At 47.8% G+C, this 25899-nt stretch overlaps 1 protein-coding gene across 2 annotated transcripts in view; it reads left to right on the forward strand.

Moving 5' to 3' along the window:
- The window catches only part of Tgfa (transforming growth factor alpha), an 80429-nt gene extending 60492 nt beyond the window's left edge, over positions 1–19937 (forward strand). The window contains exons 3-6 of one of the 2 annotated variants that reach the window (XM_021190972.2): positions 7308–7425; positions 14073–14222; positions 15567–15676; positions 16139–19937. In XM_021190972.2, the coding sequence (XP_021046631.1) occupies positions 7308–7425; positions 14073–14222; positions 15567–15676; positions 16139–16146 (386 nt within the window). In that variant the 3' untranslated portion in view covers positions 16147–19937. Of the gene's footprint in view, positions 1–7307; positions 7426–14072; positions 14223–15566; positions 15688–16138 lie in introns of those variants that run through there. The other variant, XM_029535681.1, reaches the window with a different exon arrangement.
- The last annotated feature ends 5962 nt before the right edge of the window (positions 19938–25899 follow it).

The raw sequence follows: 25899 nt of genomic DNA on the forward strand, positions 1-25899 counted from the left end.
AAGAAGAAGAAGAAGAAGAAGAAGAAGAAAGAAGAAGAAGAAGAAGAAGAAGAAGAAGAAGAAGAAGAAGAAGAAGAAGAAGAAGAAGAAGAAGAAGATATAAAGTGTTTTGTGTCAGCCAGAACTATATAGTGAGACCCTGACTCCAATATATATATATATATATTAGGAGGAAGAGCAACAGGGACAATAGGGAGACACTTTGGAAGCCTCATGGGACCCAGAGGTGATGTCCATGTGTGTTAAGTGAGGCATCAGACAGTGAACCTTCCCTCTAACACCCAGGTTGGGGCTTGCTGTGGTTTAAATCTAAAAGGCCCCTCACAAGCCCTTGCTTTGAGTGTTTATTCTCCACCTGGCGGCAGTCATTTGGGAGGCTGTGGAATCTTTGAGAGATGTCTCCCGGGAGGAAGTAGGTCGCTGGAGAGAGCCTTGAAAGACTTTGACACAGCCCCTGGTTGGTTCTGGGGCACTGTCGGCTTCCTGATCCTCCATGATCAGATTAGACTGCCGCGTGCTCCCACTGCCACGGTGCGCTGAGCCCATAAGACCCCCGTGTCGTTACGCCCTATCGGGTGTGGTCCAGCACCGTCAGCCATGCCTCATTTCCACTGCACTGGGTGCTGTGAGTGCTCTGGGAGCAACTCAGGCACACCAGAGGATGCTTGGAGGTCGCATTTGACTGCAGCAGCGTTCATCAGGGGCTTGAGCATCACATGCATGGGTTTCAGTGTCTCCAAGGAAACTGAAACTGAAGGACAGGAGCGGTACCAGTCGGCAGCTATCTCTTCGTGACAGAGACTAAGGGAGTTACATGGTTTTGCTTGTTCAATCTCAGATCCAGACACCTATGTGCCAGTCTTGTAACCCTACAGCCTTGTGGTTAAAACAGTCAAAGTAAAGCCAGGCTGTGTACCCCCAAACCCTCAGAGTTTGCACCCCCAAGCCCTCAGAGTTTGAAGCTTCAGTATTGTTTCAAACTCTTAAAGCAATCATCTTGTGAAATTAAAAAAAGACAAAAAAAAAAAAAAAAACTCAAAAAAAAAAAAAAGTAATTATCCACAGTGCCCTCCCAGCATTGAGATGTCTCCCCTTGGGACAGGATCTTGACAGAAGAGCTGTGTCAAAGCAGGTCCTCCGGACCAGTGACACACTTGAAAAGACAAAGGCCACAAGTGTCTGAGATCAACGGCTCTCCCCCTGCAACAACTGTTTTATTTTGTACAGACAGAGATGGGGACTTCCACTGTATCCGAGGCTAGCCTCAAACCCATGTACCACCCCGCCTCAGCCTCTCAAGTGTGTTGCTCAGTTGCATCACTGTGCCTGGCCTTCCTCCTAAAGTTTTTTAAGGAGTGTATTTATATTATGCCTGTGTCTGTGTATACATGTGCCATGGGATGTGTGTGAAGATCAGTAGACAGCTTGTCTCCTCCCACCTGTGGGGATCGAACACTAGTGATCAGTTTTAGTAGCAAGTACCTTTACCCACTGAGCCATCTCTGCAGCCTCTACTCCTGTGATGTTGTTATTGATGATGATGATGATGATGATGATGATGATGATGATGATGATGATGATGGTGGTGATGGTGATGGTGATGGTGATGATGATGTCTTCTGAGACAGGGTTTCTCTGTGTAGCCCTGGCTGTCCTGGAACTCATTCTGTAAACCAGGATGGCCTCAAACTCAGAGATCCGTCTGCCTCTACCTCCTGAATGGTGGCATTAAAGTCATGCACCACCACTGCATGGCTTACTCCTGTGTTTTCTAAGGCTTTTGAGTTTGCCTCAAGTTCACCTCTGGGAGCCTCAGTCCCCCCATTCAGAATTAGGCACATCATCTACCCATGGAGACTTTGTGTATGTTGCATAAATAAGATGTCTGTTGGCAGTTCTGAGGACAGAGGGTGTGGTTCGGTGGTAGAGCATTTGCTTCAAATGAACAAGGCCTTGGGTACCATCCCCAAAAAGTTCTGAGGACACAAAATATTCTAGAAAAACAACCATCTCTGTAGTGTTTATAATCCTTGATCCAGAAGATTTGAAGGGATTAGGGTTCAAAGACTTAGCAGAGGGGAACCTTTTTTCCTCAGGGCTGATTGAGGGTTTCCTGCCAGCCACTCTACCTAACAATCTTGCTATTTATAAAGAGAATAGAGACTCACAGAGCTGGCAAAGGCAGGTAGCCCCGGGCTCTAACGGGACTCTCTTCCTTCAACAAAGCTGGGGCAGAATTCCCCAGCTGGCAGGCTCGCAGAGCCCCTTCTATTCTGATTCTGAGAGCCTGGTATAGGTATTCCCTCATTGACTGCATGAATGAAAATTGGGGGAGAAGTGTTTTCAGAACGCCGACTGACACCCAAGAACATGACATTAGAATAAAGGCTTTCTGGCTTGAAGATATGAAAGCAACGGTCCTTCTGTTTGAGATCAAATGATTGAATGCTGGGCTGGGGGACATTTGGCATCTGTCTTCAAAGCAAAACCATAGCCTGCTTTTTTTTCCCCCTTAAAATTACCAAGGCTTTGGTGTAGATAAAAAGAACAACCTGTAGGCTGAGCCCAGGGTCTCAGGAGCCATAGCAGCTGTGGGAAGGAAACCGTCTGTCCTCTTCCATCCCCGGAGTTCATAATAGAGAATGCAGACTAGAAGGGGGCTGGCCTTCCCAGCTCCAAGGGAAGTAGGGGCCCCAACAATACTCGGGTACAGGTAGGTGACCCCTGACATCTACATACTGTGACATCTAGTGGGACACAGAAGTCCGTTCCATCCCAAACTTCAAATTAACTCACTGACATTTTAGGCTCCTAAATTTTCTTTACCAATTTAAGCCATTTTCCTTAGGAATCTCGGCCTCTTTCATCCTAAAATGCTCCTGAGATGTTTTGGTAATCCCAGACTTATCTCCAAATGAGTCATTTGGGTGTGATGGTTGGTGCCCATTAGAGATTTCCTGCCCCTCTACTCACATGACCACTCCCTGAAGTGGTAGTCAGGTGTCAGAGGAAGAGCCAGCGCAACCCCCCAAAAGTTCAGGTCCCAGCTCTGCCATTTACTGAGTGAGCAGCATTGAGCCATTGTCACAGCCCTCTGCTTAAGTTCCTTCATGCGGCAGACAGAGTAGCAGCGGCCTCCCATCATGCTCAGTGTGCCGCCTGCAGTCAGACAATCCATCAGTGGCTCATGTTAATAATGTTAGCTATCACCATCGCGGTCCCGCCTCAGAAAATCCAACTGGATTAAAACTGTAAGCTCAGCTCCCTTGGCTGCAGTGGGGTCCTGGCAAGGCATGTCTGCACTCAGATTGTCCTCCTGAGAGAAAGAGAAGCTTCAAACTTGATGCTGACCCTGCCTTTGACTTTAAAGTGGGCACAGCAGGGGGGAGAGCCCTTGGGTTGTGGGGATCCCCAGTGACAGTGACGGTGCTGGACTCCCTAAGGGTCTGATTTCCTTACACCGACTTTGGACTGTCAGTAGCCGTTGTCTCTGTAGGAGGGTAGAAGGCGGTGCCTATCTTTAAATCCGGTTCAATCATATCTCTTGGTTGTTGTCTGGAGCAAGAAATGAACAGAGGAAATCAAACTGGTCCCTGTGTTCCCTGTGTTACCCCCCAGAAACTTATTTCAAGTTGCAGAAACCACTTCAGCTCTGCCTGAGCCTTGCCCTGCGCCAGAAGCTCCCAGGTTTCCTGGACATGAGTGCCATGCTGCACAGGGGCAGAGTGGCAGGCAGATGGCAAGTCATGGACGGCCCCCAGCCCAGCCTAGCTATTCCTCAGTGGGCCTAAAATCTCCTTTGTGTGGTTCTGGCCAGCACTCACTCCCCTGTGGGGATGAAAAGTTGCCATGCTCAGTTCCTCCTCTTTCAAAGAGCAGAGCTTCCTCTCGTTCCTCCTGAAAGTATTACCTCTGCTAGGATCTGCATCTATTAAGCCGTCCCTTCCCCGATGCTGCTGAGGACTTCAGTCATGTGCCTCTCAGCTTCTGCCATCTCAGACTTCGGTGGCATCCTCACTTCCCACAGCTCTTCCTCTGCTCAAAGTCAGAGAAGAACAAGCTAAGCATTTAGTTCTAGCACCTTCTAGCCATGTGCTCTCAGCATGTCTAGTTCCTGGATCTGAAAGACTAATCACAGGCTACACAGTAGTGCAAGGTTTGGCCACAGGCGACACAGTAGTGCAAGGTTTGGCAAAATAATGAAGAACCCTTTCTCTTAAATGAGAGGATTGGGCCTGGTGGGTGCCCCACAGTCAGTTTACATGGGAGATGACAAATCCAAGCAGGGTGGAAATCAGCCAGGACAGGAAAAGACTGCTGGAAGATCTAGAACATCGATCTGTGTTCTGGGGTCCTGTTATGGGAAACACATTTAGCTTTTACATTTACTCATTTATTGTTTTGATTGGTTGGTTGGTTGGTTGGTTGGTTACTTTACCTATCCATCTATCTATCCATCCATCCATCCATCCATCCATCTGTCATCTATCATCTATCTACTATTATGTGGGTGTGTATGGGGAGTGGGTACCACAGCACATATGTGGAGTCAGATGATTCCCCTCTCAGCCCTATAGCCAGGTCTGCTACCCTGAACCCAGCCTCCCCCAACCCTAGGGCCTCCAACTTGACCTCATGGTGAAACACTTGTCTAGCCCTGAAGGGGGCGCCCTTCTGGTGTCTGCCTCTGCCATTTTTGCCCCTGAACTGCTACCCTTGGCTGGAAAATCCTGCTAGATGTCATGTTGAAACTGTTGGAAAGTTACTTGGGCTACTTGCGGAAGTGATGGAAGGGCTATAAATGACGTCAGCTTTACAACTGGCAAACAGGACATCTGGGGAACAGTGAAGAGTCACAGTCTTGTAGGCCCCCATCAACTAGCTAGACACACAGGCCAATTAGGGCTTTTCCTCAAGACTGCTCAGGGGTATGACTGCTACAACCCTGGAGCTCCCCTCCCTCAACTCCCAGAGCCCCTGCAGATGGTGTCTGCCCAGACTTCTGACACACACACACACACACACACACACACACACACACTGTGGATTGCAGCAGGGATTTCCTCATCCCCTGATTGCTATTCCAGATGCTTTCTGTGAGCTGGGCTGGGCTCTGGGCCCTATTAGTGGGTCTGTGGTCTCTCCTTCATAGCTTCCCCAGAGAGCAGTGATGTCCACAAGATGGCTGTCTGGGTCTCCAGGATGGAGGGGCCTCTCGTCAACCTCACAATGACAAGAACTGAGCAGTTGTGAAACTTCAGCTGCTTACAAGTGTCTGGGGCTGGACTGCTCCCTAAGCAGGCCATTTGCTTTTCCTATCAGCCCCACAGTTCATCAGACATGGCGCCTGTACAAGATGGCCCTGGGCAGGGGACTGAGCCTGGCCTGTCCTCCAAGGGCCAGTCCTTCTCTAGGTGTTACCCAGGACCCTGCCCTTCACCCACCTTTTCTACCTGGCTGTATTTCCTTAAGCTTTCCATGTGTCTCCTGATATTTTATTGAGTTTTTAGAAAGAGAAAGGAGGGGCAAGGGAAAGGGGACAAGCATATGGTACATACTTATAATTCGAGCCCTCGGCTAAAGTTGGAGAACTGATATGAAATTGGAGGCATCCTGGGCTATATAATGACACCTTTAAGCAAGGAGAAAGAGCTGGAAACAGAACTCAGTAGTTTAGATGCAGTAATGATCTTCCAAGTTCAGTTGTCAGCGTTTGCAGTCACACGCATGCGCGCATGCATGCATGCATGCACAACACACACACACACACACACACACACACATCTTTTAATTTAAAAGAATAAAAAGAGAAAAAGAAGTTGAAAGGTCCAATCTTGGGGGAAGATATCGGGAACTTGGAGTTTCCTCATAAACTTACCAGTTCTGTGCTTTGCCAGCTGCCCCCTGGGTCCCAGACAAGGGCAGTTTCCTGGTTGCAATGTGATTCACCCTTGATTTTTAGAACAGGAATTTTAAGATCACAAGTATGTCGGTGTGTGCTGTGTTTTTATGACTCTTGATGAGTTGAGGATTAAGATGTGCTTTATTCTCTAAGGTGGTTTTTATTATATGTCAGTAGTTTCAATGAACTACCTTTGCAATTCAGAAATCCGTTAAGCTTCTGGTAAGTTTCAGGAGTATATGTATCACTGTAATTAAAGCAAAGGGTTGTTTTGTTTTTAGCTACCATATAGTTGTTGTAGCATGGATTTTCATTGCTCTTCCTTCATCCTTTCTTCTTTTAGCCTGGAGAAGGGCGTCAGAAAGGACCTGAAGCATTTATTGTGGGTAGCAGGAAGATAGTTGGCTGTATGAAGGACCGGAAGTGGGCTGGGATGAGGCAGAGTTGTAGAGTGCTGGCCTGGTTTCAATCCCAATACTGAATAAACCAGGGGTGGCGTCACACTCCCATAACCCCAACACTTGGGGGAGGGGTGTGGAGGCAGGAGGATCAAGAGTTCAAGACTAGCCTGGGCTACACAGTGAATTCTAGGCCAGCCTGGAGTACTTGAGGCTCAGAAACCAGAGAACCAGAAGTAGCAGGCTTCTCATTCTCGCCCTGTACTCCGGGAACAGACACAAACCTTAGGGTGTCATGTGGAGTTTCTTCATAGTGCGGACCCCAGCTTATGGGCTGCGTGATGGCACAGGAGAGGGGGCACTGGCACGCATCTTTGGGATCTCATTGACGAGGTTATCTGCCTTTGCTTACAATGACTCCTTCAAAGACTCTGAACACAGAATGTTGAGTCCATCCTACATGCGTGTCAGTATGTTTATCCGTTGAGCATCTTCATTTATTCTGTTACAAGGCATAGAGCTCTGCCTTCAGCAGTATAGTGGTCCCTCAGGAACTACAATGCTGGAGTTGCAATCCCTCCTGTGATGTCTCTTTATGTGGGCGCTGGAGCCCAAGCTCTGGTCCTCATCTTAGCACAGCAAGTGCTTTGCCCACTGAGCCGTTCCTTAGCCTCTTTTGGGGGTTGGAGATAATGGGATCCAACTGACCTCAAACTCCACATATGGACTGGGTTGGCCTCGAACTCCTGATCCTTTTGCCTCTGAGTGCTGGGATTTCAGATGTGTGCCACCTTGCAAATGAATCTAACTAGTTATCTTTGAATTATACCAAAGCCTTTGGAGAAGTTATTTTGTTATCTTAGAAAAATATCCAGACTGCTTAATGAAGACTCTGAGCCCTAGCTGGGCACTAGGACGTGAGTTTTGCAGAAGGCATCAGGTGAGGGCAGAAGTTCCTCCTGTGTGTGAGCTGTGCCGGATCTGATGATGTCTCTTCGCCCCAGCAGACTCACCCGTGGCGGCTGCAGTGGTGTCTCACTTCAACAAGTGCCCAGATTCCCACACTCAGTACTGCTTCCATGGAACCTGCAGGTTTTTGGTGCAGGAAGAGAAGCCAGCATGTGTGTAAGTATCCCCTCGTCTTAGGGAAGGAGAGGGGTGGTCAGGCACCCGATTAAAAGAGTGTTTGCTTCTATGTGACTGGCTATTGATCTGGGACCCAGAGGGCTGAGTGAGTTGAATGATGAGAACTGCCAACCAGATGTCCAGGGTACAGAAGGAGTCCGGGATGCTCGAGCTGGGATCTGTTTTTAATAGCGAACTGACTAGAGTTTAGTTTTCTACTTAGACTTCCTGGAGGAAAACATTGGCCTGGGTACCTGAAACTTCTATAACGAAGTTTCCATGCACCTGGCACTTTGTATCCAGCCTATGAAATAGCTGGAAGGACATGCAAAGGGTCACGTCACACCATGGTGGCCTCCAACTCCCTGGTGCCTCACAAAGCACTGCCAAGCGCCACGAGGGCACTGAACATCCCTCACACATGATACACAGGCCAAAAGTAGGGGCTGGGAAGATGGTTCAGAGGGTAAGGCACTCGCCCCACAAGCCTGATGACCTGAGTTCAGATCCACATAAGTAGCCAGTGCAGTAGGGCACATGTCTGTAATCTAGTGCACCTCTACCAGGAGTTGGAGTCAGAGGCAGGAGAATTGCCAGAAGCTCAGCGTCCAGCTAGCCTGGTATATGCAACAACGAACAAGAAAGACCTGGCTCAAACATGCTAGAGCCGAAGACCAACACTCAAGGTCACCCTATGACCTCCACGTGTGCCTCTACATGGACGCATGCATGTGCACACCCTCACACACACTTGCATGCACACATGAACACACGCTTGCATGCACACACATCTACACATAAATACAAAAAGAGCTAGTGGTAATTGCCTTGGTCAGTGGAGGTAGGGAAGAAAGGCCCTGAAGGAAAGCTACCAGCGAATGTGGGTCTGACCCAGTGGACAAGCAGAAAGGCGTCCAGTCCCCGGCGCCAAGGGCTGCAGCAAGTCAGAACCCACAGCAGGTAGGTGGGAGAGGCAACTGGAGAGCAGGGTCCACTGGCAGGGAGCCTTTATCCTCTGGGCAATGGGAGCCATGGAAGTTCACAGAGAGGTGTTTGCAGATGCTGTGACTATGACAAAACGAACTTATTGAGTGGATCTGTCATAGAATTCACCTCAAGTCATCAAGCTTCCTGTTTCCCAGGATAGTGTGGGCATTTTCCTCTGGCAGGTGAACCCTCCCCGAGAGAAAGGTCAAAGTCAGTCTACTGATGTTTCACACTCCTTCTGTAGGGCCAAGGGCAGAGAATAGAATACTCTGCCAACCTGGGAAGCTGAGGCCATGGAAAACAGCAACCACCTTCTTCTCTCAGTTTCCCTACTTGGGGGCCCAGGGGCAGTAGTTAGCCTGCAGGCATGTTAATGTGACAGATGACACTGTGTGTTTTCTCTGGTGACCCTAAGACCTTGTGTGCATCTTAAAAGTTGGGCTTCACACTTCCCAACAGGTGCTCAGTTTCTCTTGGCTCAACAGAAGACATGGTGTTGACCTGACCCCCATGGGTGTACACTACCCAGTCAGGGCTGTCCTCTCCAGCTGTCTGGCTCCAACCTTCTCCCCTAATAGCTTGACACCAAAGCAGAATGTCGGTATCCACGGCCTACTGCCATCACTACCCACTTACAGTCACCCACCGGTTCCCTCTCGCCACTCACATGACCCCGGAGTGTTGTGAGTGAGTCCTCAGAGGGCCCTTTTAGCATCAGAGACTGTGCGGGCTGTGGGGGCTGGGCCCTCGCCCGCCTCTACACTCTGGGGTCACAGAGCCAGTGTCTCTGAACTAAGCATGTAGTCTGGCCTGGAGAACCTGGTAAGGTTTGCTTCTCTACCCCTCTGATGCATCAGCAATGGGAGACAGGACCACACCTTACACCTTCTTTATATTTATAGTAACCAGAAGAATGTTCTAGCTACCAAATTCCCACCAGACCAGAACTCCGAGTCTCTGCAGGGAAAGCCAGAGCATTCTGTCCCTGCTCTTAAGAACTTCCCAGCTTGGAGGAGCTGACACAGGCAACATTCTGGTCAATAAAACTGACATACCTGAAGTAGGGCCCCATCTGTCAGAGACTCGTAAAGAAGCCCCAGCAAGCTGAGCATGTGGCGCGGAGGCGGGCACTGCTTCTTAGTACATACTCCAGGAAGAATAAGGTCATTAGGTTCCCAGGAAATCTAAAGCAATATTTTATACTCTAAAACTAGGAAATAAAAAAAAAAAAACACCACTAGTTAGACATCTCAAAAATTATCCTCAAATGGGCTTGTTTCAGACAAACACAGAACTGTTCTTCTGAGCCTCGTAGAAATCTCGCTGCAGTTCAACATCATGGCAGGAAGAGAGGCAGGAAACAGAAAACTACAGAGATGTAAGGTCAGAGGTCGCCCGTGTACCAAGGTGGCATAGCCAGGTGGTGGGTCTGCTGCCAGAAGGAAGCAGAGTCCACTCAGGTGAGCAGTATGAGGAACTGCAGGAGACTGTTTCCCACTTGTCCTGAATGTTCCTGGTGACTGAAGACTCTGCCAGCAACCCAGAGAAACACATCTCTGTCACTCGATGAAAATATTCTCCGATGCCCTGGCTGGCCACAATGCATGCCAGTGAGTCTGAACAGCCAGTCACCTAGAGAGAGCAGACTGTGAGCGCCATTCTGGCACAGGCAGGCAGCCCCACAGCCACAGAGGTCAGATCCAGATGGAGGATTTGTTCTTGGCATGGGAACCCCCACAGGCATCTCCATCAGCCTCAACATGAGTGGGGGAGCAAGGGAGTCATGCCAGCGGGGGTGTAGTGTGACATTACCTCCATGGCAGGACTGGAGAGAATGGTGCCTTGGTTTTGTCCTGTCCCACCTTCACCCAAAGCATACAGTGGGGGTCAGACAGACCTGAGTGGCCCATAGATGTGACCTGGCCCCATTCAACCTCAGTTTCGTTTCCCTGTGTGCAGCTGAGGGGACCAGGACATCAAGTGAGAGCTCTAAAGAGATTGCTGCTGTGCCTCTGGACATGCGCAACAATCCATATTCGTTGACTTAATTAAGTAGGATTTGGTCTTCAGGTCCACGGTCAGGCATTTTAAGCTCTGAACACTGGGAGGTGGCAGGGGGTGAGTTCTGTCATCATCACTGAAAAACTCTAGAAGATGTTCCAAGAGGCCCTTCTCTCTGAGCTAAAGAGGAGGCCCTGGCTTCCTAGCCCCATGGGAAAGGTAGTAGAATGGGGTGGATCCAGTTCTTTTTGTTATTTCGACCTGGAAATGGAACCCAGGGATAAGCGAGTGCTCTCTGCCACTGAACCACACCCAGCCCTGAATCCAGTTCTTGATTCAGGTGAGCTCAGTTCTCATTCCACAGGTCCAGGGAGTCTGCTCCCAGCCCAGCCCCTGGGATGATGCATGTTAAGCACAAACTGATACAAAATGTCATCAGAGACAGTTTCACTCTGGTCCTCGACCTCAGATCCTCATATTGTAAGGCAAGCCCTTTCCAACTGAGCTGTCTCCCCAACCCATCCCCTGCCGTCTAATTTCATATTTAACAGAGACATAGCCTGCCTTTGTGTTGAGCACTGCTTACTAATAAGCACAAGACTCCTTTCTTGATCTTGACTGTGAGGTAGCTTTTACTTCCCCTGCACTTTCAAGATGCAGAGTGTGTGGTAAAGAGCAGTGACTGGCTCAAAGTTACATAGACAGCGAGTGAAGAGAGGGCTTTGAGCACAGGCCAACTTAGCTACAGAGCCTGTGCCAAGTTGTGTACCTCTGAGCTCCTGTCCTGAGGATATAATTTGAAATACAAAGTATCCTTGAGTGCAGAGATAATGCCCAGCCTTGGTTCGCATATCACGCCAGGCACTATCGGGATGGAAAGAGTTTGGGGACACTAAGGTACAGAAATCAGTGTGCTCCATTTAACGTGGGTTGGCAGAGGGTTTTGCTTTCTGCTTTTCTTGTGTGTGTTGCTGGGAATCGAACCTGGGGCTTTGTGCATGCTAGGCAAGCACTGTTGCTCTGAGCTACATCCTCAGTCCAGCAAACCTGAGATTGTTGATTTAGGGGTTCTCTTATTATTCAGGGTTTTTTTGTTTGTTTGTTTCTTATTTTAAACTGTTTTACAGTTTCTTCCATTTATGTAATGAATTTTAGACATTTATACATGCACGCACGCATGCATACACACACACACACACACACACACATACACACACACATGCATTTCCCTTTTATCTGCCTACCAGAGGTAGAAGCGTCATCAGAGTGAGGGTGTGACTCATCTGTGGCCAGGTGAGGTGACACTCCTCCCTCCTTGTGTGACTTGTGCTTAAAATAATCAGCATAATTAAGTCTAATATTAGAAGATTGGGAATTAAAGAGAAGACAAGCTGTCACTTCTTGTCTTCATCCTACTCATGAGGAACTGCTGAGAAGCAGAGCATCTTGTAGGTCAAGTTTAGCCCCCAGGAGCAAAGAGACTAAGGAGAGAGGGTGGTCACTGGTGGAGCTGCAGGTGTTCAGCGATGGATGGGACCTGGGAGGCACTGAGTGAGCAAGCCATGGGAAAGTAGACAGGCTGGTGTATGGAAGAATGTAAAAAGCATGTAGTTTTTGAAGAATATGGTCTGTGGGCGCAGTGTCAGGAGAGTAAGGAATTGTGTTCCAGGTGAGAGATGCCAGACTTGAGATGCCCAAGCACCTATGTGTGGCTACCCATGCATACATCTACCCTGGGGCTAGTAGGGACCATGTGGACTACTCAAACTGGCAGGATGTTAGGGGAATAGATTAAGAACCCTGCATCAAAGGGATATCAAATGTCACAGAAAGGGTACCCATAACTCAAGTGGCATCTGGAAGGTAGGGACATCTGGGCCCAGAGTCAGGACATGAGGATGGGCTGAGAGAATCTGTCTCAGTTGTCTAGACACAAACAACTCAGACCCTGTGTGGCCCAAGCCAACAGCTGATCCCCAACCGGCCCTGGGTTCTGTTGCACTGTTGCCGTTCCCCAACTGCCCTGGGGGGGAGGGGACTGGTGTCTACCCAGTGAGCTGGGTCTCCTCTCTGCTTCCCCTCAGGTTTGTTTGTTTAGTTAGACAGAACCTGTCTGTACCTGGCAGCACTGAGCCAGAAGGGTCGGTGTAGATGGCCTGACCGGCAGACACTCTCTTATTTCCCTCTTGTCCCGGCCTGGCTTTCTTATTTCCCAAGGACACCGTTTACACCACAATCAACTTTAGCTCTCATCTTTTCCGGTCTCTCAAGATAAGAGGCTAAACCATAGTAAGCCTACAGACCTGGCAAAGGTGAGGGAGCTGGATCCCAGACGTGGACTCGTGGACTCGGGACAAATATCCTTCAAGTCCCAGAGGGAGGCAGTGGGTGTAGGGACAGCAGGTGACTTGACTTTTTCATGACAAGATTAAGTGAGAGAACACACCAAGCATCAGAGAACCCCAACCAAAGAACAAGCAGCCAAGCCTGGTGGTACGCTGCAATCATCCAGACATTCGGAAGCTGAGGCAGGAGGATCATGAGTTTGAGCTAGCCAAGGCTTCATAGCCAGACCCTGTCTCAAAAACAAAACAACAATAAAACTAGCTCAAGTACCTGAGTTTCAACTACAAAACCACCTCTGGATGGGTCCAGGGAGGCTGTGCGCCCTTGCATCTGTAGCTTCTATGGAAATGTTCAGCATCTTCTGGTTGCCACTAACCTTGAACCCCTGTACCACCTGGCCCTGAATCATCCAAATGCTGATGCTTAGCCCTGGACAAATGCCATGATCTGAGAGAACATTCCCTGTTTCTCCTGTAGTTCCATGAGCCCCTCTGGGAGCTGAGAGGACTCGGGGACTCCACCTGAAATGGCTGTGGAGCCAGCCTGGCCCAGTGGCAGGCGCCCAGATCCTTTTTGTGGTCTTTGTTCTTCGGAGCCCCCTTTTTTTCTTCCATTAATTGATTTAATCACTTTATATCCAATTACTGTCCCTCCTCCTCCTCCTAGTTCTCTCTTGACCCAGTCCCTCCTCTCCCTACTGCCCCTCCCCTTCTCCTCTGAGAGGGTGGACTCCCCCCTGGGTAGCAATCTATATAACCCCGTAACTGAGGAGGCAGAAGGATGCTTGGGGCTTGGTGGCCAGCCAGCCTTGCCATTTAGGTAAACTCCAGATACAGGAAGAAACATTGTCTCCAAAATAAGGCTGCGAGTGATATATAAAGATACTCAACATTGACTTCTGGCCTTCACAGATATGCATACACCCATGTACCTGTACCAGCGCGGGCATGCACACACACACACACACACACACACACACACACACACACACGTAGCACACACAGAGTAATGAACCAAGCGTTTCATCACCTGTCAAAATGGAGTTCTTGTCATCAGTGCTGCTGTTAGCACTCCGGGGTTAACATAAGGACAGTGATCACAAGTGTGTCCTTGGTAAAGCAGGGAATCAGTTTCCTCTCCCCTCAGCAAGCAGCACCTTGGCAGGAGAGTGGACTCACTGCGCCACACCTGTGTCTCCAATCACAAAGGATGCCGAAGCCCTTTGGGGCTTGTCCAATGCCCCGGATCCTTCTCACTCAGCCTGGGTAAGGAGTCCTCGGTGGAAGGCAGGCTAACACTCCTTTCTCCCACAGCTGCCACTCTGGGTACGTGGGTGTTCGCTGTGAGCATGCAGACCTCCTGGCTGTGGTGGCTGCCAGCCAGAAGAAGCAAGCCATCACCGCCCTGGTGGTGGTCTCCATTGTGGCCCTGGCTGTCCTCATTATCACCTGTGTGCTGATCCAGTGAGTATCTGTCATCCCTGAGTTCATGTCGCCCACCTGCCTGCTGTTCCAGGGACACCTGAAGTATGGCCATACAAAAGAGCCATCAGCTTGCTGTTGTGATGTGAGAGTGGTGTCAGCTGAGCCTCGAGGACAGTTACTGTCTCCCCATATAGTGTCAGGCAAGCTGTGTGAATGCTGGAGGACTGGGTGGCTGCTAGCAGTGGTTCTGAGCTCTTCTAGAAGTCATGTCGAATCGAAGGCATGTCCCACCACTGCCCTCAAACCCAGCATCTTCTGAAAACTGTATAATCTGGGCAGGCGCTCTAAAGAGAGCTAGAAATGGCTGCCAGCCCCCTTGGGACCACAGCGAAAGTGCTTCCTCCTTGCAGAAAGCACTTGACAAGTTCTAAAGTTACACTGGAGGTGCTGATGCTGTTGTCATCACCCCCCACACTGCCCTCACTCTCTCTTCTCCCACCACCCTCTTATCCTCCAGGAAGCTGAGCTGAGCCCCAGGTCAAGGGAGACTACAGGAGTATCATATTCTATTATTTTATTATATTATTATATAATTATATATATTATTATATTCTATTATATTATTCTAGTATTCTATTAGCTTGCCCATAGCTGCCCACTGACCTCGACAGTACAACCAGAGCTGCTGGAAATATAATGCTGTATCCCAGCAGCAGGCACCACCCCAGACTTACCCTGGGATGGTTAAATCTAAGTCAAGGGGCTCAGAGGAGTTTCCCTAGAAACAGAGCACACTAAGTGAGTTAAAGGCGGGCTGGGAGCACAGCAGGCTGGGAGCACAGTTCGCTCAAGGCTGGGACTGCAGATCGCACAAAGGCTGTTTCAGTGACGCTGGGAGTGAAGGCAACACCAGGCTTTTGTCCTTCAAGGCCGACCAGAGGCACTTTTCTGCTGAGTTGCTTCTGTTGGGACATCTGAGGCACAAGCCCAGTGATACTCCTGGATGAAGGGCCACCTCCTGAAACATCATGGCCTCCAGCCCCAGGGTCTGCTGTCCTAGTCCTTCTATCTGCCATAAGGCCATTGCTACCCTGGCAGAACTTCTCAGCTGGCCCTTTATAGAGACAGCAAGCAGCTATATGACTGACTTGTCCCCTCAGCTAGCCAGGGGATCTGGAGCCAGGTGACCTGGGGAGTCTAGAGCAGAACTTTCACAAGAGTGCTGACAGCCAACAGGTGTACTGTGTGGCTGGTCAGGGTCTGTCCAGGTCCTCAGTGTCCTGAGGTGGCTGATGCTTTGCAAGCCTGAGTGGGTGCCCAGGGGCTACCAGCTGGGCTCTCCTGCCAGGCAGGTGCAGCTCAGCCTGCTCCTTCTGTCACCAGCTGCTGTCAGCTCCGCAAGCACTGCGAGTGGTGCCGTGCCCTTGTCTGCAGACACGAGAAACCCAGCGCCCTCCTGAAGGGAAGGACTGCTTGCTGCCATTCTGAGACAGGTACGGGGTAGCTTCCACCCTCTCCTTCCAGGGGAGGGGCTACTGGCTGGAGAGAATGGCCACCATTTTCCAAGTAGGCACAGAGGTGCTGAGATAAAACAGCAGCGGGGTGGCGTGAGGGACTGTTTTCCCTGCCACTCCTTACATGGCAACTGGCCACCAACTGGTTGGACTGCAGTCCTCCAGACAGAAACATCGCCCTAACCTCCTCTTTACTAGAGTTCATATTTCTCAGCTACTGAACACCCCACACACACACACACACACATGAACACACTCTGTAACTCATATTCAATCACCGAAAGCAAAGTTTCAGAAGCTGACGCCTCTGAAGCTGACCTGGAACTGGCTCAAAGAAGCCAGTGACATTCAATGATCTTGACTTAAGATCTCTGTCCAAAGCTTGTCTCCCTAGCGTGGCTCAGGCCCACATTACTTATCCTGTTTTTTCTTGTCTGCCAGTGGTCTGAAGATCCCAGAGGAGGAATTTGGCCAGGCGGTCTATGACAGCCCAACCAAGGAAAGGCGTCTTGGGACAACACCCCCAGCAATGCCCATGGGACATGCCGGGAGACCTTCCCCCTTAGCATACAACCGCCTGGGCAGGCTTCTTTCCTTTGAGAGTCTTCAAAACTGTGTGATTAAGCTGCCTGCTGGGCTCGCTCGGTACATCTAGAGAAGAGGCCGGTAGGCCACATCTTAAAGACAAGTTGAACACGAACCTCAAAGGTCTGGCCTTCTTGCTAACCCACACTGAGAATGAGCTGGGGTTGGTGTCTCCTGCCAGCCATGGCTTCCAGACTGTTTCTTCTCCATGGGCCAACTACCCCCCACAGAGACTCCATGGTTGGTGTACAAAATGGACAAGGGGAAACGTCTATTGATCTTTGAAGACACCATGGCTTCCCATGGGCCCTGACATCTCCTCAAGCTGTCGTCAGGATGCGTGTCTTATTTATTAGGTGGATAATGTGGTTTTATTTGTAATCTCTTTATGTCAATGTCAGGCGTCCATGTTAGTGATGCATGAGTGACCGGCCATGAAGTTACACCAAATAGAAATGTCCAGCCACTTTGATAAAGTAAGGGGGCCGTAGAGACAGAATTTAGATGTGCATCCTGCTGGGAACCAACCTGCTATCCAGAGGCTGTGCCCACTCAGACAGGAAAGTCCCTAGATACATGCTGTAGCAAAGTTAGCAAGGCCAGTGGCAGAGAGAGTCCCCCTCGTGGGGACAAGAGGAAAAAAGAGCCTGTGTGGGCACCTAGGAAGGACACATACCCCAACCCTTGATTAAGTGGGTTAGTGTCCTCGTGAGCCCAGTTCCAGCATCAGCAGTGAGCTGTGCGTCAAATCCATGAAAGGAACCAGCCCTTTATTGGCTTTTGCTTGTTTTTAGAAGGAGAAATTTGCCTTTCCTATTTATTTTCAAGCATTAAGAAAAATAGCCCACTGTTTTGTTTTGTTTCCCCTTTCAGAATGTTGGCATTATTAACAAAATCGCTACCAAGCCTCTCCACCCTTCTCTGGGGAAGGAAATGTGTTCCCTGAGCACCTGAGGGTACTCTGACCCATTGAGCCCACCCTTGTTCCTGGGCTGCTTGGGATTGTCAGGAGACAGAATATATTCAGTTGCTTATTCTCCAACTCAGAAGTCTGCCCCCCTCCATCCTCCAGGGCCTCTAAAGCGAGGCACGAGGAAAGGGGTATTTGGCATACCAAGTTGGTTTGAAGCTTCTATCAGAAGGTTCTGCCTGTTCCTCATTCTTCTCCAGTCCACCTTTATGAATTTTTCTCCTCTCATATGCTCTAGGCATTGATCTGCCCAGGTCTTAACCCTGGTACCCTTTGTTCACAATGCCTGAAGCCCCAAAGGAAGAAAGTGGGACTGTTCAATGCTGTCCTCGAACTACTTAGCTGACACAGCTCCAGGCAGAAGTTGTCACTTTTGTTATTATTTTGGTTTGATGCTTTATCATGTTTTATGGGACAAGGTCTTGCTGTGTAGCCCAGGTTAGCCTTTAAGTTAAGATCCTCCTGCTTCGGCATCCTGGGAGCTGGGCTTACAGATGTGCACCACCATGCCCAGCAGAGTCTTTGATTACTAAAGAAAAGAGGTTAAGTTTGCTTTCCTTGGGTCATACATGTGGGTCAAGACCAAGTGTAGCCTACTGCTCAGACACCAATCAACCTCACTGGACTTTAGCCCTCTATTGGCCCCCAGTGCTCTCAGTAGACCCTGCCTGAAGTACTGGCTCACGGGGTGGGGGTGGGGCAACACAAATGGAGGTACGGGGCTTGTTTTAGTTTAGTTCACACTGTTAGCTTCCAATGATAGGTCTTTTTTCGTCTGTTGGAGGCTCCTGGATGTCTGACTTCTTTTAAAGAGTTTGAACTGATATCAAAATATCAGTGGGAACTTCCTCGATTAATATCCCATCCTGAAGATGTTATCATCCAAGACTCAGCAGAGGTGGGAAAAGCTTAGTAGGAACACACGATGGTGAAGGCAGAGGATCTCGGGAGGTCCTCAGCTTTAGTCTCTGGACATTCCGGTTCTCAGGTCCAGCCAGTCACAGTACTACCCCAGCCAGTCACAGCCAGTACTACCCCAGTGCCTGTACACAGATGCAGCTGGCTCAGATGTCTCCCAGAAGTGCCTTCCCATCCGTCTGCCCTTGGCAGAGTCAGAGGCTGAGACTAGGTTGAGCAAGTCGAGTTGGACATCGTCCCTGCCCCAACGTATGACAGCCCCTGCTGCTTTGGCGACTTTGATTTTGGAAGTCAGATAAACGCTGTGTTCCTTCTCCTGTGCCATGTCACAGCACAGATGGGCCTGCTTAGCTGTTCCAGCGCCCTCCTGTCCATTCACAAGGGCCCTCTCTTGATATTTAGTACAGCTACTGAATCAGGAGCACTCTTAGCAGCCAGGCAGGTCAGAGGGCAGTACAGCTGATCCAGTGACTCAGGGGACTATGAACATTCCATTAAATGAGCTGAAATTAATTCTAGAGACATTGAGACAGCTCAGTTCGCAATGGCACTTACCAAAATCCCCGACAACCTGAATTCAATCCCCTAGGACCCCATCTGGTGGAAGGAGAGAACCGGCTTGCCCAGGATGTCTTCTACATACACACGACACACATGCAGGGGCATGCTTGTACACACACACACACACACACACACACACACACACATGAGTGCACACCAAATCTAATTTTTTTAAATAAAAATTAATTCTAGAAAAGCCTCTACACCTCTAGCTGTAACTTTAAACACACCATGGGACATGTTTTCTCCATGGAAAAACACAATTGGAGACTCGGTCTGAAATGAAAGATAGATGTCAGGTGGACATACACAGAACCAAACCATGAGTCAGTTTGTCATGTGCCCCAGAAAAATGTGGGAACAATAATCCCAACATCCCTTCCCCCCCACACACACAGAAGGGGGGAAGGAGGCATGGTTGATACCCACCCACCTGCACTGGCAAGGGAACTGACTATGTCCCTGAGTCCTGATGGTGGCATTGGTCCCGGCAAGTCCCCAGGCCAGGTTTCCTAGTGCCTGGGAGGCACTGGAGAGACCAGCATCACTCTGACATTGCCCACAGGCCCCAGTCCTACAGTGAGTAAGAAGCTTGTCTCTCTCCCAAGGCCAAAGGGAGGCCATACCAGACAACACATTTTTCACACAGGGTTTTACTCTCTAGCCCAGGCCAACCTTGAACCCATGATTCCCCTGCCTCAGCCGACTGGATTACAGGTGCGCACCGCCATACCTGGATTATATTTGTTTTTTAATGTTCTGGTATAAGATGTATTCCCTGAAGCCATTGATCTATCTCAAAGATACAGTGTTGTATGCACACATGTGTGCATGTACACACACACAACTGGAAAGTAATTCCTCTCCACAGTGTAATAAGTTTATTATAAGGAACCTGATGCTGTTTTTAGAACTCATCTTTCTGACTTCTGTATATGATGCACTGAAGGTTAATATGTAATGTTTTAATTTATTTTATGTGGTAAGTTAATTTTGGTTTTCTGTAATGTATTAATGTGATTAGAAGCTTTCTTCCTTAATATCTGAATTATACTTAAAGAGTAGTGAGAAATATAAGATACTGTTGTGTTTTTCAGAGTGTATATTGTTACTCAGTTGTACCTTGTTTGGAAGGATGAAGGAATGAACTCTTTTTTTTTCCTAAATCTCAAGACTGAAGTTTTTCTTTAATGTGGCTGGAACAAAATTTTCTCTGCAAATGTGAATGGGGGGGGGGAAGCCAATTTTTTTATCAGATTTATTTTTATTCTTAATTATGTGTATTCAATCATATGTGTCTATAGAGGGGTGTGTATGTACCTGAGTGCGGTTACTGTCAATAGCCAGAAGAGGGCATTGAATCCCCTGAATCTAGTGTTACAAGAGGTTGTGAGCAGCCTTACAAAGGTGCTGGGAAACTAACTCAGGTCTTTTGAAAGAACAATAGACAATCGCAAGCATGAAGCCATTCCTTGAGCTCTAGATGATTTTTGTGGGGATCCTAAACCCAACTGTACTTGACCCCTGTCTGCCTAAAGAAATGAAGTTTTTTCTACTACCTGGAGAAAAACTATCACTTCATCCTGTGCTTAGAGGAACAGGTCTGCTGGGAGTCTGGATGGCATGTGGAAATGCCTCTGGGTTATTTCCTGACAACATTCATAGAAACAATGAGATGTGAAGGTAGACAGTGTGGATGACTGTTTGTGCTATATATTACTATTTCTTAGAACTGTTAGGAATGCAGAGCTTGGGGTCTGCCCCTGCTGCTCTGCCTTCCAAGGCTCCCTGTTAACATCCTCCAGGCTGAGAAAGGCTGTGCTGTTGGACTCCAGGAAGGTTTTGTGTGAGACTGTTCTTAGGAAAAGCTTTGCAGAGTCCTGCAGAGCAATGGCATTCAGTTACCCTGTGGGGTTTGTTCTAGTTTCCATCCTGTTGTGATAAAACAACAACAACTGATAAAAAGTAGCTTAGGGGAGAAAAGGGCTTGCTCAGCTTCCAGGTCACCACCATTGCTAAGGGATGTCAAAGCAAGGACCTGGAGCAATGTGTCACATCATGTCCACAGTCAAGAGCAGAGAGGAGCTGGGTGATAGTGACTCACACTGCTAATCCCAACTCTCAGAGACAGAGGCAAGAAGAACTTAATGAGTTCAAGGCCATCCTGGTCTACATAGCAAGCCTCCATATTCCAGGATACCCAGAACTACAGAGAGAGGCATTTCTTCACTCCTCCACTGCTCAGGGCCTAACCTTGGTACCACCCACATTCGGGGTGAATGACTCTTCTCGTCTCAAGGAACAAACAAGACAGTCCCCTACAGACATGCCACAGGCCAGCCTGAGCTAGACAAGTCCTCGCTGGGACTCTCTTCCCAAGTGATTCTAAGTTGTGTTGAGTTAAAGTTAAAAGTAACCAGCAGAGAGCTATAATGCATAGCAACCCAAATGCCAAGGTTACATCTCTTTGGATCTTCTCTGCACAGCCTTGCAGAAAGGATGCACAGGCTTGTCTCTCATGTGCCCCAGGCCTTGGGACCTACTACTGGTCTCTAACTGCAAGGAATGCTTCTAGAACTGTCCACCCAGTCCCTAGAAGTCTTTAACAAACCATCCCTATGTCTCTCCAGTACATGGGCATCATATGTATGGCTCAGCAGCTCACAGCCAGGGATCAGGAATCAAAGAGTTGGTTCAAGAACTTTTCAGTGAGGGACAGAGCTATGGAGATCCCTGTGTGGGTCCCAGACGCTGCTTTCTTGATTACCTTGAAGAAAAATGGATGCTCCTATGAGGAAGGCCACTGGTTGGTGCTCAATGCTATGGACAAGTAGACGACAGTTTTACAGGAATTTTATTCTTGGGCATAAAAATAAATTGAGTTTTGGTGCTGAGAAGGAAGCATTGTATGGCCTCTTTGCAAGAACCCTGGAGCTGATGAGCATTTCATACCCAGGGATGCAGATTCCTTGGAAGTACTCTGTCTTCTGTCTCAAGTCCTGCAGGAAACCCCTAGGAGAGAGGGGAGTTGGAGCACTAAGCCTGCACCACTAGCACATGGCGCATGGCAGAGCAGGATTGTGGGAACATGGGTGCCATCCCAGGAAGACACCACAACACTGAAACAGAGTGTCCTTTCCCCTGTAGTGTGCACAGCCCCCAGGCTGGGTGTGGGACTTCTGCTGCCTGCCAGGGACCCAGAGGCCAAGTCCTGGGCGAGCATCCCCCTCCCTGCTTCTCCTCCCCTTGCCACTCAGGGGCCTTGCTGCTTGTTCTGAGCCTCCTTTGCACGCCTGCTCAGTGCCCAGCAGCTTAGCTTAGAAAGCAGAGCTAGAACAGTCTCCATGCGCACAGCCTGGTTCTTAGAATAAGAACCTAAACGTGGTCCTAAACACCAGAATATGTGGTCCCACTTGAGCTCCCGGCCTCTGATGACCTTCACGATGATAGAAGGTATGGGGGAAGGGTGTCAGGAAAATTCCAGAGAACCTGGGACTGGTGCAGCCACATGAAACAGATGACGGTGTCAGCATTTCACATGTTAAAGTGGTTAAGGGACTGGAAAGACAGCTCAGCAGGTGAAGCACTTGTCACACTTGGGGAAAGCACAAGTTCAAATACTGTGACCCAACATGAAGCCAGGTTACATATCTGTAATCTCATTCACATACTTACAGATACACACATGTACATACATGCACATTACATACATACATGGACATACCTACTTACTGATATACATATGCATGTGTGTGCACATACACATATACATACATACATGAACACACCCAGAGACACACATGCACATACATTCATGGACACACATACTTACAGATATACGCATGCACATACATATATACATACATGGACACACACAGATACACACATGCACACACACATACATATACATATAGACAGCCCAGGGACCTGGTATGTGAAGTTCACAGCCAGCACTGGCCTTCATTTTCATCTCCTTCCTCTACTCTAATGAAATGCTATCGTCAACTGCAGCAGAAACACACCCCACACATCCTGCGACACTCTTACCTCCCACGTGGCTTTAAAAGTCACCCAAGTAAATATGGCTGGCTAGCCAAACAGCCAGGGCTTCATTACAGCTGCGCCCAAGCCTTACCTGAGAGTAGACTCAGATGCATCCTGGGAGATTTCCATCCTGGGAAGGATGGAGTGAAAGACAGGACTCTGCCAGAGGCGGTTAAGCTCCCTGTTCAAGTGTGGCTTTCACTTGGTCTCTGAGAAGACTCAAGAACACTTAGTCTATAACTAGAGGTTTCCTTGAAGGTCTACTTAAAATACTGATGTACGAGAAAAGGCAAATCTCAAAGTCTGGCACAACAATGTTCATGAAACCACTCTTTTTCTTTCTCTCTTTCTTTCTTCCTTTCTTCCTTTCTCTCTTTTTTTCTTTTTTGACAGGGTCTTCCTATGTTCTGATTGGCCTGTAATTTACTATACAAATCGGGCTAGCATTTAGCTCATTAGAGATCTATTTGCCTCTGTCTTCTGAGTGCCAGGATTAAGTGTGTGTGCCACCATGTCCACACCACTTTCTTTTTTACAAAATTCTTCTCTCATATATTTTATCCCAACCACAGTTTCCCCTCCCTCTTCTCCCTGCCTCTCCTTTCTACCTCCTCTCTCCCCTAAATCTATTTCTCCTCTGTTTCCTTCAGAAAATGGCAGGCCTCCCTGGGATATCAACCAAACATGGCTTATCAAGTTGCATTAAGCCTATAGCCATTTACTTTGAAACAAAAAAAGCTCTAAAGATAACAACCCTTCCTGACCAAGCCTGCTCAGTCAGTCAACAGGTTCTCCAGCGCGGGAGTGAGGTTTAAAAAGAAAAAAGACAGTTAGACAACACTAAAGCATGACCCCAGTCAATTCTGAGATTTTTCCCAATCCGCTTTTATACCATTGTAATTACATAAAAGTATTAAGGGTGAGCAGTACAATAAGGAACTAGCAAGGCAGTAAGCAAAGTCCTGTATCATTTTTTCCTCTAAAACAGATAAACAAACTAGAAGTTAATTCTATAGATTTAACTGCCTACAGTAACACTAGTGACAATAACTTAATGTTTTTATAATTATAATGCAGCTTAAGGCTCTTGCAGCAAACCTGACAACCTAGGAAGCTCTCGGTAGGAGAAAACTGACTCTTACAGGCTGTCTTCTGACTTCTGTTCATTTGTCATGGCATCTAACACACACACACACACACACACTTGCACACATGTTCACACATAAATACATACACATAAAATATTTTTAGAAAAATGATAGATAGGCCTCCTAGTGGAAAAGATATAATCTCTACTGTTTCTAGTAACCAGTTATTGTTGCAGCTATGTCTAGAATGTACGTTAAGACAGCTGCTGTAATTTCTTCAGGTCATGCCTACTCTGCCCTGGGGATAGCTAGCCTCACCTCTAACCATGGGAACCTGTCACTCTTTCCTGCTTATGTTCTTCATCGACTCTGTCACTGTTTATATTTAGTGCACAGTCATCCATTCTGCACATGGTTGCTCCCCCCTCCCTGTAGGTACAAGCACTTTGGGGGTCTTAATTCACTACTGGATCCCCGGGACTAAAATTAATATCTACCATGTTAAGTACCTAATACATATTTGTAGAATGAAAAAAAGAAAAGGTGAATACAAGCTGGAGAGATGATTCAGTGAGTAAGGTCACTGGCTGCTCTTCCTAAAGGACCCCAGTTCAGTTCCTGGCACTCACATGGTGACTCACAACTGTCTGTAATTCCAGCTCAAAGGGATCTGATTTCCTCTTCTGGGCATTTGAACACATGTGCACCTATGTATATACAAACACACATACACATAAATAAAAATAAGATTTAAGAAAAGATGAATAACTTTGGTCAATCAAAAGGCCAGTGACAGATGCCCATTCACTTGGCTTCTATTCAGTGTTTTAATGAAAAGTCTAGTTAGATAAATTAAGCAAGGAAACAAATATAATAACTAACCATCTACAGTCAGAGGTACAATCAAAATGTGATTGTACTCTAGCTGGTTTAAGCTCAAAAGTAAAAATCTTCTCTGTTAATTTAAAGAACAAACAAAATCACCAAATATTTCAAGTCTGTAATTTATAAAAAGGACCAGCAAACTGTCTAAAGAAAGAAGAAAATAATAAACACACAAAAGAAGTAGGAAGCCAGGAGGGCGTCTGCACTGATAAACAAAAGCTAAAGAGAAACAAACAAACAAAAACAAACAAGCAGAAAACTAACTTTCAATTCTAGTGTTGACCAGATGGCTCAGGGGGCAAAGACTTTTCCTGCCAGGCCTGAGAACCTGTATTTGATTCCTAGATCCCATATAGAGGAAGGAGAGATTTGATTCGGCAAGCTCTGACTACCACATATGCAACGAGCAGGTTTGTGCATGAACAAGCACAAGCAATGCAAATAAAGAAATGAAAAACTTAAAATAAAGCCCATCAAATTCAAACAGGAAAGGAATGAAACAAAAGATCGCCCCAAACTCAGAAACAGAAACAATAGCGCTGGAATCACTTAAGAGACATGGCTCTCTTTACTCCTGACTTCCAGAGCTCCACAAAATGTTCACTTCACCACTAAAAAGAAAAGTCACCAAAAGTAATTCTACAAAAAGCAGAAACATTAAGTAAGTGGGAGGCTACTGTTTCTAAGGAAGTTCTGAGGCATCCTTCACAATCCACACGGGAGATACCACACCAACCCTGCACCCTTCTCTCCGGCCTCAGCTTCTCCGGGCTCATCATGTCCACTAGGCAAAGGAGTAAACTAGAAAACTAGATAGTCCATCTTTGAGATGGCTAAATGATTTGAATAAACATTCCCCAAAAGAAGATACATAAAAAAACCAAGAAGCGCACAAGAAAATGCTCACCATCACTGTTAGGGAACTGCAAGTCAACACCACAATGAGGTATAAAACATCCCGCCAGTCAGAACGGCTAATGTGGAAAAGCACAGGCACACGCACACACACACACACACACACACACACACACACACACACACACACGTTAGTGAGTATGCAGAGAAAGCCAAAGTGTGATGGATACAACCATGTGGATAATGGGAGACTAAACCACAGCTGTTGGGGTATAAATGGATATGACCATCATAGA

The sequence above is a fragment of the Mus pahari genome, chromosome 2 (genome assembly GCF_900095145.1).
Source record: "Mus pahari chromosome 2, PAHARI_EIJ_v1.1, whole genome shotgun sequence".
NCBI classification, from domain to species: domain Eukaryota; kingdom Metazoa; phylum Chordata; class Mammalia; order Rodentia; family Muridae; genus Mus; species Mus pahari.